General features: G+C 46.3%; 1 protein-coding gene across 1 annotated transcript in view; it reads left to right on the forward strand.

The window, feature by feature from the left end:
• The window catches only part of camk2b1 (calcium/calmodulin-dependent protein kinase (CaM kinase) II beta 1), an 86,400-nt gene that overhangs the window by 47,562 nt on the left and 23,726 nt on the right, over positions 1-15,112 (forward strand). Inside the window, exons 11-12 of the mRNA XM_008288676.1 lie at positions 1,117-1,159; positions 10,649-10,686. Of these exons, the coding sequence (XP_008286898.1) occupies positions 1,117-1,159; positions 10,649-10,686 (81 nt within the window). The remainder of the gene's footprint in view (positions 1-1,116; positions 1,160-10,648; positions 10,687-15,112) is intronic.

The raw sequence follows: 15,112 nt of genomic DNA on the forward strand, positions 1-15,112 counted from the left end.
ATGGATGTTAATTATTAAAAGGCTTGACTTTATGAGGGAGTCGGCCAGAGGCCGAGCATGAGCTTCACGTGGCTACAGAGGGATGCTTCATCTGTTCACATGTCAGACGGAGCTCTTACATCCCATGTTCTGTTTGCAGTTCAGTTCCATTTATATAGCCTTATAAAAAGTTATCAGCTCTCCAGAGAAAAGAGTGTCAAGATGAGCTGCTTGAGTCATTGTTCATTCCTTTTTTGTCTCTGCAGCGCTTTGTGTGACTGATCCATTGTACCTTCACATTGTTCACAGCCCCGCTGGGCTCTGATGGAAACGTCCTCCTCGTGTCTCTCGCTGTGGTCTGCCGTTTGTTCCTGGTTAATTCTCTCAGAGCCCAGTTGTAACCAACACTTCTAAAAATGTGGAATCAGTGTAGGAGGCAAAGGTCTGCTGACTACAACGACTACGACTCGGTGTGTTTCAGTCGTTCCACCTCTCAAACCTTCACGTATTCTGCTTCTTTTAAAATGGTTGGCCCAGTCCTGCCTTGCTCTCTGTCTCAGTCTGGCTGGTATTGATGATTCCACCCAACTTAGAGTCCATTCGTCTTGTAATGGAACGTTTCTGTTCCTCAATTTCACAAATCAGGGTCATTAGTAGTCTGTTTGTCGCGCTGGTAGCCTCCTGATGAACCCGTTTCTGGGCTCATTTGTCAGTGCAGCATGAAGTCCTGCAGCTCTGTGAGTAGAAGGAGAGAAAGCTCAAAGATGTGATAATAAGATAAGTTAGAATGCCATAAACAATCATTTAAAATAAAAAAGTTGAATTTCTTTCATCATTTACTTTAAAAAGCTGAAATAAATAGAATCGTGGTGAACAACAGATTCCAGTCGGCCACTGATGCTACTGAAAGCAGAAAACTATAAATCTGTGTTTTCTGCTTGCGTTTTTAATCTGTTTCTGTGTCTTATCTGTTTTGTTGCTCTGATACATATCCATCTGTGTTTTAATTTAAAAGCGTGAACGTTGGTGGAACCGTGACGGCCGTGCACCAGTCAGCGGCGGAGGATAACAACACGCGTGTCAAAATGAGCATATCAGTGGTTCAGATACTTACCTTCTCTGTTCTTCTCCTGTCAGGGGGCCATTCTCACCACCATGCTGGTTTCTAGAAATTTCTCTGGTAAGTGTTGCTTGGACGTAATTCTTGAATTCTAATTTCCTGTAAATATTCGATCCAAATCTGAGCATCAGTCAATGTACAGTTGATAAAAACTTGCTGAATGAGAGACTTTCTTGTCTGGCTTTCTACACATACTGAACATAAGTGCAGAAGTGTGTTTGCAGCATGCCCCCTTGTTGGAGGATCACTGGAAGTGGCCCTTCACCTAAAACGCTGCCATGAATCTCTGATCCCTGCACTACGACCCTCTGTCAGCACGAACACTTGGCTTCTTTTTCAGAAAGAAAGTGAAAATAGACACAGTGACACGTTGGATTTCCTGTGCTGCCAACATGGTGCCATGTTTTCACATAAAGTCTACACAGCATGCTTTTCATTTCATCTCAGTGCAACTTCAGTGTTTTCATGATCGTTTCTTCTGCATGTAGTTTGTGTTACCGTGGTAATAACACTCGGACACATGTAATGCAGCTCAAGTAAATGTAATTTGCAGCATTTTTTGACGTTGCACAAACTTTCATACGTTTCTAGCACAAAACAACAGTTGCATTTGTTGGTAAGGCTGAGCTTCCTTCCAACACAAATCGTTCTTCTCTGCTCTCGTATCGTTATGAGCTGAGCTGAAAGTTCTACGCTCACAGTAAACGGATTATTTCCTCACCGTGTAGATGTCACATCTAACCCTGAAGACCTTTTGAACTTAACTACAAGTGTTTCAGTGCTAATCTAGTCGCTGTAGACTCGTGTCTTTGCACCAAGCTGAACTGCCGATGAAATGTGGGGAAACACTGAATTTGATCCGCAAGCTGTCGACGTGTTCTTGTCTTCGTACTCGTCTCTGTGTTTCTCTGTGTCTCTGTCATAGATGACTCTCTTGGACATTGATGTTAAATCAGAGCTAAGACTAGCAGTCAGCTGTAGCTGTTACACACCTCCACCTGCCTCCTGAACGCTCACAAATTAATTTGAAAGTTGTGAACTGTACCTCTTTTTTCTTTCACCTAATTTAAAGACAGAGATCCAAAACTCTGCAGAAGTGGCTCATCATTAGGACTGTCCCGTCACTGAACAGGTGTTTGACTGCAAAAAAGACTAAATAAAGTCCACGTGCCAGGATGTTCTGCACGGTTTAGATGGTTGTGTCCCACAAAGTATGAAAGAAATGGTGCCAGCTTGGATAGAAACAGGAATAAATATACATTTCTACATCTGAATCATTCTTTTTTTAATTAAGAACGGAGAAAGTTTGTGGGCACAAAACAGCATTTCTTTCCCACTTGTTGGCAAAAAACAGAACAGAATATCAGCACTGACAGTAACGTCCTCGTATGAACCAAGGCAGATATTTTAGGCTCAGAGAAGTATCGGTCAGGATTATTTTTCCATTTTCTGTGTCACAAGAATTTGCGAACGAGAACATTTCGGTGCATCCAGGCCTGAAAGAAGCCAATTCATGAAGTTTGAAGGTTGATGTACTTCCAGGCAGGAAGAATTCAGTTTTCTTTTAATGAAACAACAACCACAGAGTCTGTGTCATGTACAGTATGTGTGTGTTCAGTATATTAAGATGTGTGTGTGTGCGTGCTGCTTCCATGAACACGACCCACAGCAGCTGTTCTGACGCCGTCAGCTTCACGATGGGAAGCGTGTGAAGGTCCACGCAGCAGCCACGCCGCCCTTTAACTCCCACGCTGACCACCGCTGCTGTGGTCTGGCGTGTCACCTCTCTCCTCGCTCTGTCTCCTCGCACGAGGAGCAGCACTCCAGTACAAGTGTGAGGTCATCAGGTGAATGAGTCAGAGGCAGAATGAGCCAGAACTAAAAGAATAGGAGGCAGGCTTTTAGTGAAACAGCTCCGGCACATTACATCTGCGCTTTATGTGATGGGTTACGCACATGCTCTCAGCTTCCTGTGAATCATGTGTCAAGGCCAGTTCATGGGCTTCGGCATCCCCGCGCGCTGACCAATGCGGACTTTAAAAGCAGAAAACGGACGTTCACGTGGTTCTATTGACACTACAACAGGTGCTTTGCCCCTCATGCTGAACACTGGAAACTCACAGGGCCCCTGTGGATGTTGGTGAAAGGCTGTAGCAGGACCAGGCAGCTCGTTAGAGAATGGACCGCAGCACCGTGTCGGTGCCGTCATTCCTGAGCTGCGCTGAGTGCAGTCGGCCCACAGCACAGCTTTCTGGAGGACTGAGAGCTTCCCGCTGTGTTTGGGCGTCATCAGTGGAAAGCGTGTTCAGATCGAGGCGCCTCCAAAGTCCAGCAGCAGCTGCTTAAATTCCAACTCTTTACATGATGAATTTTAAAGGTGTGGACGACAGAGAATCTCCTCATGAGCATCTGGTACCGTCTGCGTGGTCACAAGAACATGGGCCTTTGTGGACAAAGAAACTCTGAATTGGCCTTTGAAACTTGATTATCGTCCCTTGCAGAGGCGCACACCAGCAGCTGTGGACATCATTGACTTTTAGATGTTAATTTATTCCCCTCTAGTGCACAGCACGCTCCGACATGCTAACCCTAACCCCAGCATCCACATCCCAGCATTTTGCTGCTAGGTTCTTGTGGACTTGGAGAGATGATGAAATTTATCTTTAAATGTGGCATACTCACAGATGTGCAAAGACCGGCCTCTTGAGATCAGTGCTTCGGTGCTGAGGCAGTTCTGTTTCCTACCACATGTTGGCGTGGTGTCGTCAAGTCGTATCATGTAAAGTCATCGTAATGTCTAAAGCCAGAGCTGTTTCCACTTCCTCCAGATCCACTGAACTGCGGTAGATCGATTCTGCTGCCGCCTCTAAATTCAAACTGGCAGCTCCCAACGTCAGCGATCATTTCAGGCCTGACGTTTACTGACGCTGGCTGCATTCTGCCTCTTCATCACCACCTCCATCCTAACGTGAACGCTCTTCTCAGGTATTCAACGAGACACATTGCAAGCTTTAAAGAGCCTCAGATCAGAGTGAAGCTGACATTTCTCTCTGATCACCCTCCTGTCAGAGCAGCGGATTCCCATTGGACAGATTTTGTGTCACAACCAAACCCTGTATGAGTTAATCGTCCTTCTCTGAACTAATGAGCCCTGTTGGTCTCCGCCTCTCTGTCTCACCTTTTCTTTCCTTGTCCCCGCCCACCTGACTCTCCCCCTCCACCTCACCTCCTGTCCTTTTCTGACTAAATGCCACCTTCCTCCACCTTTTTACCCCCGTGTTCCTGTATCACCTCCTTGTGCCCTTCCTTTCCTCCTCGCTCTGTAACTCTCCCTCTTCATGTGTGACTGGTATTGGACTGTTCACCAGTGGGCAGCAGGCAGACCACCGCTCCAGCCTCAGTCACGGCGGCCGCGGCAGCAGTGGCTGCAGCCGCCGGCACCACCGCAGGGCTGGTGGAACAAGGTAGCACGGTGGCTCACCCAGGGCATGCCACCCCTCTCACTTGCCCCTCTCTCTGCCTGTCTCTGAACTTCTTCTGCCCCTTCTTCTCTCACTTCTCTCTGCTGCCCCTCACTCCTTCCTGAGCATGGGAGTTCAGAGCATGATGGCTGAGCACATTGCTAACCCATCTCCCACATACCCAGCAGCACTAGCGATGCTTCCTTCTCACTCTTTAGCAGGTTTCGCGCCACCTTTTGGTTGGTTAACGCCAGAAAAGTTCGATTCGACTGTTGTGAACAGCGTTAAGTGTGATGTTATGGATTTTCTAGAAAGGCATTCGTTTAATGAACATGACAACATTTTTGGCTTTTCAAGAAACTGAAATGTAATTTTAGCAACAAGGTAAAGCCATAATTTCAACCTGCTTCCCTTCAAATCCATAATGAGTGCGCCTCTGCTTTTGTTTTTGCTAAACGTGTCTATCTTCTATCTATCTACGTGTCTATTGAGCAAAACAAATCCAAAACTCTTCCTGAGTATTTCGGTTTCATTCTGCCCGTTCTGCGCTGACGCTGTCTAATTTGTAGAGGACATAAAGGACGGAAGCCGAGCTACTGCTGTCCATGTCAGCACATCTGTCACTTCCTGTCTGAGCTCTGGCAGGGTGACTCCAGCGCCTATCACTGCTCTGTCATGGCCACAGACCCGTGTTCATCCCGTCATCTTCACCACAGCATGGCCGTGGTCCGCTCACTGCTGTCCTGTCTCTCTCTCGCTGTCTCTCTTTTTCTCCTCACTCTTTTCAAGCCATCTCAGTTGTGTCACGTTATTACCACTCACCTCTGCCAGCCCATTCCCTTTCCTGTAATCTGACATTTCTACCTCTCTGGTTGTCGTCGTTGTCTCTCCGTTACTTTTCTACTTCACTCGTATCACCTCCACTTTTTCTGTCTCCATCACAATTTCAAATCTTCCCTTTCCCCCTCACTTCTCTCTCCTTCGCTCTTCTTTTCTCTGTCTGACAATGACACTGGAAAGTTCACCCCTGTAACTTTAAGGATGGAACTGCCCGAGAGCTGTCGGTGAATGCTGCATGGGGCACTGGACTGGTGCATGCGCTGCAGCACGAGGGAGTTTTGGTGAATGATGATGAACACTGTAAATGATGCAAGGCTGGGCTGATTATCACAAAGTCAATAACCTTTGAAGCTGTAGCTTTCTTATTTTTTAAATTTCTTGCATTGAGGGTACGTCACACAGTGCTGTCAGCTGAGGTGTAGCTTTTATGTAGCCCACATACTGTAGTGATATTATTTATATATATATATATATGTTATATGTATGTATGTCCACAGGATAGAGTCAGTGGTTCAAACATCAACTGGCTCTTAACATGTAAAATCTCATTGTCTTGTTTCTGTGGTCAGACAGAATGTGAGGCGAATGTTTGGGACTGTGAGATCAGTGGGAACATGTGGTTCCAGCTGAATTTGCTCAAAGTGGCACATTGAGACAAAGAAGTGTCTGTGAGAGATGAAACATTTTCAGCGTTTGCAAAGCCTGAATGCTGAGGCCAGCGTCTGTTGGTCTGCACGTCCAGTCCTGACGCTGCTGGAGGCAAATTGTCACAAAGCGTGCTCACAGTCCAGCAGTCAAAACAGTAAAAATGCTCACATTTACTTCACCTTCTGTCTGAACACAGACAAAAAAACCCTCAAAGGAAACATAGGAACCCCACAGAGTCTGAACCCTCTGTACCAAGAAGTAGAGAGAACTCCACAGTGTCAGTTAAACAGCCGCAAGTCCTAAAAAAGTTCAAGATCTTTGATTATTTATTATACAAAATGTAAAGAGGCTGGAATTGACATGTATGCATTTTCTGCAGATGTCACTAATACTGTAAAAAACAAATGGTGGCTTTTTGATGAGACAGAAGATATGATCTGGATGAAACATCTCGATTTTAAGCTCAAGTTTCTTGATGAGCAATTCATCAGAAGTTAGAATGGGATGGGTTTTACAGTCTCTGCCTCTATTTAACTGTAATTTTGCAGCTTTAGACATCAATCTTACAAACTGGAGTTTCGGAGTTGAGATGGTTAATTTTTCCCACCTCACAAGGTAAATCCAATCATCACTTGCCTCCAGCAGCTCTTCCTTCAGTTACCACTTAAAAAAAGTCTCTAGCTTGTTTCATCCTTTATTTAGGTTATTAAAGCTGCCAAACTGAAATTTAAGCTTCATAACCTTCCTTCAGAGACCTGTTAGTCACCCAGATTTTTGCTCTTTGGAACCACTGGACCTCTTTTTAGTTCCTTATCACTGTGACTTGTGTGCAGTATTTTCAACTATGTGAACTGCAGGCAAAGACCTTGACATGCCAGTCTGAGCTAAGGAGACAGAAGTAGTGACTGTGTCCTTGTTTCTGTGGCCCACTGGGACTCCACAGTCCTCTCTGTGTCCCTCAGCCTCCACCAGGCTCCAATCAAATATGAATAGTGGGCTGCCTCCCCATGTCAGCCTCACTGAGCCTCACTGGCTTACAGGAGACCTTGTTCTAGCTTCTATTTCCATACAGATGCAGTCTGCATCTACCAGACCTCATGCAGGAGTACAGGACTTGGCCTTCAACATGCTACGTGCAGACAGAGTTGCAGCTGCCCCACCAATAGCTTATTCCATTCTGCCGCTGACTGTCCATATGAAGCGACGCCCATCCTTGCTTTGTTCTTGCAGTGGTGCATCTTGTGTGTTTCTGGTGGGAGTTTATCAGTGATGTCTTTGTTTTAATCTCTTCCTCCTCTCTCTTCTTGCTTCATGTGTAATTTGTGGCAAGGTAAGGAGCGCCGCTTGCTTCTACACCTTCAGACTGATTGAACTAAGATACCTTTGACTTCCAGGTTTTCACAGAGATTTCATCGCCATGCCCGGAAATTAAAGCCATTTTTAGCAACACTCAGGGTTTTTTTTCCTGCTTTGTTTTGTTTTTTGAATATCCACTTTGCGAATTTGACGAAATAATGTTTGGAAAGCAGAGTGAAACACCCTCATCTTCTTCCTCTTCCTCTCTGCTCTCATATCCTCTCGTCCAGGCCGTCAGAGAATATGAGAGAATGAACCTGACACTATTCTGACCCCATTTCTCCTCTTCAGTAACAACCAGCCTTTGGAAGGAGACTGAGGAAGAACAGCACAACAATGAACCATGCACATTCATGCCACGCTCACATCCCACACTTCTTGACTGCTGAATATGCAATCCTCACTTCAAGCATCACAAGTAGAATGAACAAAAGAAGAACGAGGACAAACGGTGGTGTGTTGTGCACATCCTGTCCTCCTTGTGTTTTTCTAGCTTGATCTTTGTTGCAGATGTGGTCAAGTGTGTCCACTGCGCTTTGAGCTGGTCTCCTCACGGCTGGACCTCCCTCCAAATCCAAGCCGGTTCTGTTGAATTTTCAACAGAACCGGCTTGGAACATGGTTGGAAGTGAGAAAAACAGACTGGAGCTAGATGTTCAGAGAGAGAGGAGAGACAGAGAGAAAGAAGGGAAAGAAAAAGAAAGAAAGAAAATCCCAGACAGCCAGAAATAGTGTTTTATGTAACGTGGCTGGATGCTGATGTGATTGCATCTGATTAGACCTGAAATTGCACTCAGCTCCCTAAAAGGTCCCAGCAAGGATTACATCTATGGGAGCAGGAAGTAGAGGAGTCAAACTGGCAGGTGATGGGCGCCAGCTTCTCCCCAGATGGATTTTGGTAGATTATTTATGATGATGTAGCGACACCACAAAAGAACAGACAGATTAATGTTGTTCATTCATAATGTAGACATCTATTCCCATAGGATGTCTTCCATTTACGTCAAATCATCTCATTTGTTAACCTGACGTTAAACAACCACATCTATTGACGTAAATTATAAAACTCTTGCATGGCAAATTTCCAGTTTAAGCACCAATATTTGAGCTTTTAGAAACAGTATTCTGTAATTACATGCAAAGTTATCAGGCAGTTTTCCAGTGCAGGAACTTGTGGGCAGTTTGAGGTTCATCCAGACCTTTGGGTTTGTTCCAGCCACAAGAACTGAGGCATTACGTCGATTGGTTAAACTCACAGAGGATAATTACAGTCGCCTTCTTTCTAACACCGCCATCAACAACGTAAAAATTCACCGTATGGGCAACATACCAAACTGCCCGCTGTTCTACTTCCTGTGCTCATGGAACTGGAGTTGCGTCTAGTAGCGACTGCTGGTCGTTGCTTTGCTGCACCCGTTGCGGTCAAAGCCATCAGATCCTCCACCACAATGAAAGCAGAAAGCCTGAAAGGGCAGATCGAGGCTGTAAGTTGCTGTAGTGGGAAGCTGCCTACAGTTATCAGAAAAATACTGACTGAAGGTAAAACATGATGTTTTTTTCTTCAAGTGTGCATAAAGACTGCTGGAACGTTACCTGTGGAACCGTCTGAGCGTTCTCTGACACGCTCCAGTCGTTCTTCTCTCTTCCTGCAGAACCTTCGTCTGCTCTGAACATCACAAAGACTAAACGTTTTGAAAAAAGTCAGTAAAGTTGTACAGTCTCAGAACAAAGGGTTAGGTTTTTTAAATCTGTCTCGATAACGTCCCCTGCTGTGTCCGATGACAAAGCAGTTTGGGGTAGGAAGGAGGGTTAGGGTTCGGCTAACCCTAACCCTAAGATGAACAAAGTAAGAATGGACATGCATAGTAGTCAGAAGCTCATCCACCAGGCTGTGACTTGTAAACTCACTGCTGAGCGTATGCCAGAAGCCTTTTCTCGTCTGCCCGTGTTGACGGTTAAGACTTGTACGACACTGACAGGTCTGCGAGTGCATTTCGGTACCGACTTTTAAGCGGTAAAAATACACTCGTTTGCACGTCCAATCTCGTCAACATCTGGCGCCTTGCTAGCGTTAATCCTCCGTCTACCTCCCTACAGCCTCCACCGACTTCACAGAGAGTCTGGCTGTGATTTTGGGACCCTCTGGGTGAACATGTATCTATCTAATGCGATCAGACCACCTCGCTATCGTGCTTCAGCAGTGCAGTCACGGTAAAAGCCCTGCGGACTGTTGTCTGCACGCACTTTCCACTGTTGTAAGGGATTATGAGTACTACGCTCATCAGAGGACTTTGTCTACAGTATCATTCTTCCTCTCCTGCCGTCCTCCCTCATTACCCTTCATTAGAGAGCAGACTGAAGACTAATCCTCCTTAAGGCCTTTAAGTTCTTTAAGGCAGGGCTTATTGTTGGGTTTAGATGGCTGCCGTGCGAGGCAGCCATCTTTGTTTCGTCTTCCTCGCGGCCACAGGGGTACTTTGGTGAAACAGCTGATGTGGAACAGTACATTTTTATTTTACTGACATCTTTGTATGCTAAAAACTAAAGCATGGGGTGATGACGACAGCCATTCTGCTGAGGGTTAGGGATCCTGAAGACAAATCTGAGAAACAAGCAAGATGATGAATATTTGTTTTTTTTGAGACATCACTGGAATAATTGCTAGTCCACCAGTTAGCATTGAATACCTTGGAACCCAAACTGTACATTGTCAGACCTTTAAAAGCATGTAGACCCGTCGAGTAGGTCCAGTGACAACGGGCGGTGCCGCCTCAGATGAAGCTTTATGTTCTGTTCAAGCACTGGAACAAAAGTCCAACACAAGCTTTAGTCAATCCAATCTTGCCAATGGGAGTACAGCTTAATTGGAAGTACAACAAGTTTTTGAAAGAAAAGAAGTTGATAAAGCCGTTACTCGTGCAGCAGCCGTTCCTAGAATCTGGTGCGTTGTGGAGACGGCTCGGCTGCTCAGCTCAAACCGGCACTTTGCTGCAGCTGTAGAACGCTGAAGTGCAGGCTGCTAAGGTGCCCTTTCTCTTTCAGCCTCAGGCTCCCTTACCTGATCATTACTTTCCAAAAAAGACAGTCTTACTACAGAGGGTAATAAAGAAGAGCATTTCCCAAAGTCAAATCAGTGTAATCTCTGAAGGCTTTAATGTAGGTTAAAGATGTTGCAGAAAACACTGAGTCAGTGCTGCTCACTGCACCTCTAACTGGGTGTTCCTCTCCTGTGTTTGTCACTGCAGCAGCCAAGACTTTGCTCAACAAAAAGGCAGATGTCAAGGTAAGGCTCATCATCCTGTCCCCTCTCTGCCCTTCTCTTCACTCCTCGCTCAGATTTTCTTGGTCTCTCTCTCCTTTTTCTCTCTGCTCACTTTCCTGCTCTGATGTTTGTTTCTTTTCTAATCTGGCTGAACTACTTTTTTCTTCTGCTGAAGCATTCTGTCACTCGTCTCGTGTCATACATGTCATGCATGTCTTCATCTCCATGCGTGTTTCCTTTCTTGTGGTATGTGTGGAAGTCGTGGTTTTGTTATCAGAGTGTGTATCTCAACGATGCCTGCTGGCTTTTTCTCAGAAGTTTGGCACACCCGTTTGTAAATCAAAGATATTCTCAGTAAATATTGGTAAAAAGCAGCAGCCCTGTTCTGGATACACGTGCCTGGTATCTGTCTGTGTGCGTTTGTATCAGCCTGCATGTCGCTGGCCACTGCACACGCCTCAAGCAGCACATCTTCCTGAAAGCAGCCTTTGTTGGCGTTGGCATTATTCAGCTCATCGCCACCTCTCGTCTCCATTATTGAACGTAACCATCTGTCAGCTCGCCCTTTTATTTGTCTTTTTTTCATCGCTTCCTCTCCCTCTCATCCCTTCATTTCTCCCTCCTCTTTCAGTGCTTCCTTTTCCTGCTCACCCCATCTGGTCTTTAACCCCACATTCCTGCTCATCCTTTAATGAAGATCTCTCGCCGTCCCACGCTCGCTCGCTCGCAGAAACACATCCCACACACAGCTTCCACGGATGTGTCCGTGTGTGCAGCGTGCATGCATTATCTGTGCGACAAAGCGAGGAACGTGGTGTTCATGCTTCTCAGCATTCTGCATTGTGTTAGGCAGAGCTTTGCGCACATGCACGTGGACATGCAGGTTCCTGAATATGTTTGTGTGAATGTCGCGCGTTTGTTTGTCAGCTTGAAAAAAGACTGAAAGCGCACATGGGGGTGTGAGCGTGCTGCTCAGAGTGTGTAACCGTGGGTGTCCTCGTGTGTGGTACGCTTACGTGCACGTGCAGCTGTGTGTGTGTGCGTGCATGAGATTGTGTGTGCGCCCCCTCCCTCCCTGCTCAGTCGGTTCAGCAGGGAATGTGACTCCGGTTCCAGGAATAGCTGCCAGTCTGGACCCTGGAAACTCAGACGACAGAAATAGACGCTTACTTCCACTGCGGCGCGCTCATCGCCTAGCAACAGGCTCCCCACACACTCGCCCCAAACCGTTTCTAAAGGCGTCTTCTTCTTCGTCTTCTCCGTTCGCTGCCGTCCCTGCTTTTCCTCCTTTCTTCCCTCCTCTCTTGTTTCTCCTTCGTTTTCTTCCCTCCACGTGCCCTTTGGTTCTCGCCGTGACTCTGACCTCCTGTCCTCACCTTCTTCTTCTCCCCCTTTTCTCTCCAGCTGGTTCATTAATGCTTCATGGCACCTGCCGTGTTCCAGCTGTAGCACCTGCCCAGCGCAAGCAGACACCTGTAGTTACTCACCACCTTCAGCCTCATGTGCTGCCGTGAACACCTCCACTGAGGAGCATCCTCATCATAATATCACACACTGTCTATTGTTCTGCGATATGCTGCTACCATCAGGCCTGAATTCACAAGAATGTGACACAGAGGCTGTATTGGCTGTATTCATTATTAAGCTCCTCAATTATTGATGTATGAGTGCGACATGCACCAACAAAAGTATTCATGCAGTCATGAAAGTTAAAGTGAAATAGGGGAGAATGTGCTGGTGTTCTGGCAGAATAAATGTTGCATTTCCTGTCTTGCTCTGCTGCTATGGCTCCATCCCAAAAGCTCTTCATGTGTTGACAGCAGCACAGCAGATCAGTGTTGCCGTCTGACCAACTCTTGCGTTCTCTCCCACTTAAACCTCCTCTTTGCTTGCACCGCCCCACTTTTGCAACAACTTTGACGTCTTATTTCGACGACGGAGCTGCTTCTTCTTCTGCTTTGTCCAGGCTGTCTGGAAACGTCTTCAGGACTGAAACCTGCACTGTCATCAAACTGTACAACTTTTTCATTGAGACTGACGAGTTCTGTTCTGTTCTTTGTGCCTGTGCATTCACTTGTTGTCTTTGGTTGCTTTATGTTCTCCCCAACCATCTAATCTTCTACCATCTGCCCATCCATCAATAAACCCATCCATCAATTCCTTGAGGACAGAAACGCAAGTCCAGCTCTACTGTCCAGTACATGGTGAGCATGCTGTTTATGCGTTTGCCCACTCTCTCCTTTTCCCTCCCTTTTTCTACTGACATTTTCACCCCTCTGTTTGCTCTTCCCCTTGAGTTCATGCTGTTTCTTTGGTGGATTCAAGTCTCCTTCACCTCACTAAAGTATGAATCTGTGACGCAGTGGTGCCCAATTTATAAAACGTGTTAATTCAGACAGCAGTCAGGTGTAATGTAGGCAGGTGTTGTTCCCCAGTAAACCACATGTGATGCATTTCACATGTTGGCAACAGCAGCACCTGGTGAGGGCTGACAGATTCAGCTGCACATATGCCATAAAGAAGTGACAGCATACGCCCAAAGTCATGTTTCATCGACAGAACATGCCAGGCACACGACACAGCGTCGGTCACACTGCTTGATTGATGGATGGACTAACCCTGAGTCTGGAAAGGTAGTGAAGCAGGGTGTTCCAGCTCCATCTGAGCTACTCCAGGAATGCTGCTCCAGATCTGTCAGGGCACACTTTTGGAGCAGAGGCAGCACTTCTGCTTGTAGTTTTGACTCAGAGCTCTTCAGTATTACAAGATAATGCACATGCTTAAAACTAAAAGTAGGAATGAAATGGGTTTATGCTCCTGAGATCACCTCTAAGAACTGATTAGAGTGCGGCACACGTTGTTCGCAGTTTATAATGAAACAGCAGTTTGCATAAGGATAATAAACCAAAACAGGAATGCATTTTTTAGGTAAGACGGGTGTTTGACCCTGAATGTTTGGCCTTCTCTTCTATGCTGGAGGACTTTTCCTTCTCTGTGACCCAATACGCCCCCTTTTTCCAGACTTGTCATCTCCACCTCTTCCTCCTCGGTTCTCCCTTTGCGCTGCTCTTCTTGTCCACCTGAAAAGCCTCTCCTGCATGCTGTCACACTTTATCCTTTATAGCATTGATGGTGTAGATGTGTGATGGCTTCTCGATGTACAAGGGTTGATCAAAGACTGTAGCTGTAAAAAAAAACAGACACCGTACCTGATTTAAATTTGGCTGCTGTCGAGGTCCCTCCTTGTGCAGCACTTCTGCAACGCTTGTAACTCCACAATTATGTGACCGTGTCAAGCTCCATCTGCCCTGAATCTCTCAAAGTGCGTCTAAATATCGACACTTCAACTTGAGTTTCCTTTTGGAGAAGAGGAAAAAGTCACAGAGCGAATGTGATGAGCAGGGCAGGTGATGTCTCGCGTTCCATCACTCCACCGTTCAGGTCATTTGTGTTGAACGTTTTCCTTCAGAAAGTCACAGCAGAACTCTACCTTGATAGTCCGACTCTGGGGGATTGATTTCAGATGAGATGAGATGTTGAAAAAACCAAGTACTATGCTCCTGATGTGCTCCTGACATGAGTCACCGTCTCCAGGTTTGGACACGGTGGCCTTTTCCACTGTAGAGCTGCTGTTTCTGCTCTGGGTGGTGAGGGTCAGACCCTTCTCCTGCACCTGTGATGATCCTCAACCTCAAGGTTTCCTCATTTCAGCTGCGACTGACGCATGAAGTGATGCTTTTCTTTCTGCTCCAGTTGATGGAAGAATCACAAAAGCACAGCTACACATGCGTAACAGTGGTCCTGCTCTTGATAACGTGGTGACATCCTGACTAGTCACAGTCACTGACAGGATGTCACATGATTCCTGATTAACCCGTGCACCGTTTGTGTTTGGTGAAACCTGAATCATATCATGGTGGTGCTGCATTCAATGCGGCACTGACCGACAGTCGTCTCCCCGCTGGCGGATCTCAGGACTGTCGTCATCATAAATTTATTTTTTTTAAATGCCATCCAGAAGTGTCAGAAGTTTTCTCACCACAAACACACATGACGCAAATGCAAAGGCCCTGAGTTGATCCAAGCTTTGACTGAGACAGCTCACCTACCAATCATTGCTCCGATGAGGAATGCATTTCCAGCTGCTGCCTCACACCGAGCAGCGCCGGGACGGCAGCTTCTGTTGCTTCATGGTTGTTTGTTTGTGTGACTTCATTGTTACGCATGAGTGTGAAACGTCTGCATGTCGGCTGATGTCAGCTCACATCAGGCCTGATTTCAAGACTGTGTCTGCATTTTGTTTTGTCTCTCCTCTCCTCTCCTCTCCTCTCTCCTCTCCTCTCTCCTCTCTCCTCTTCTATCTCCTCTCCTCTCCTCTCCTCTCTCCTCTCTCCTCTCTCCTCTTCTGTCTCCTCTCCTCTCCTCTCCTCTCCTCTCCTCTCCTCTC

The sequence above is a fragment of the Stegastes partitus genome, unplaced genomic scaffold (assembly GCF_000690725.1).
Source record: "Stegastes partitus isolate 25-593 unplaced genomic scaffold, Stegastes_partitus-1.0.2 Scaffold569, whole genome shotgun sequence".
NCBI classification, from domain to species: domain Eukaryota; kingdom Metazoa; phylum Chordata; class Actinopteri; family Pomacentridae; genus Stegastes; species Stegastes partitus.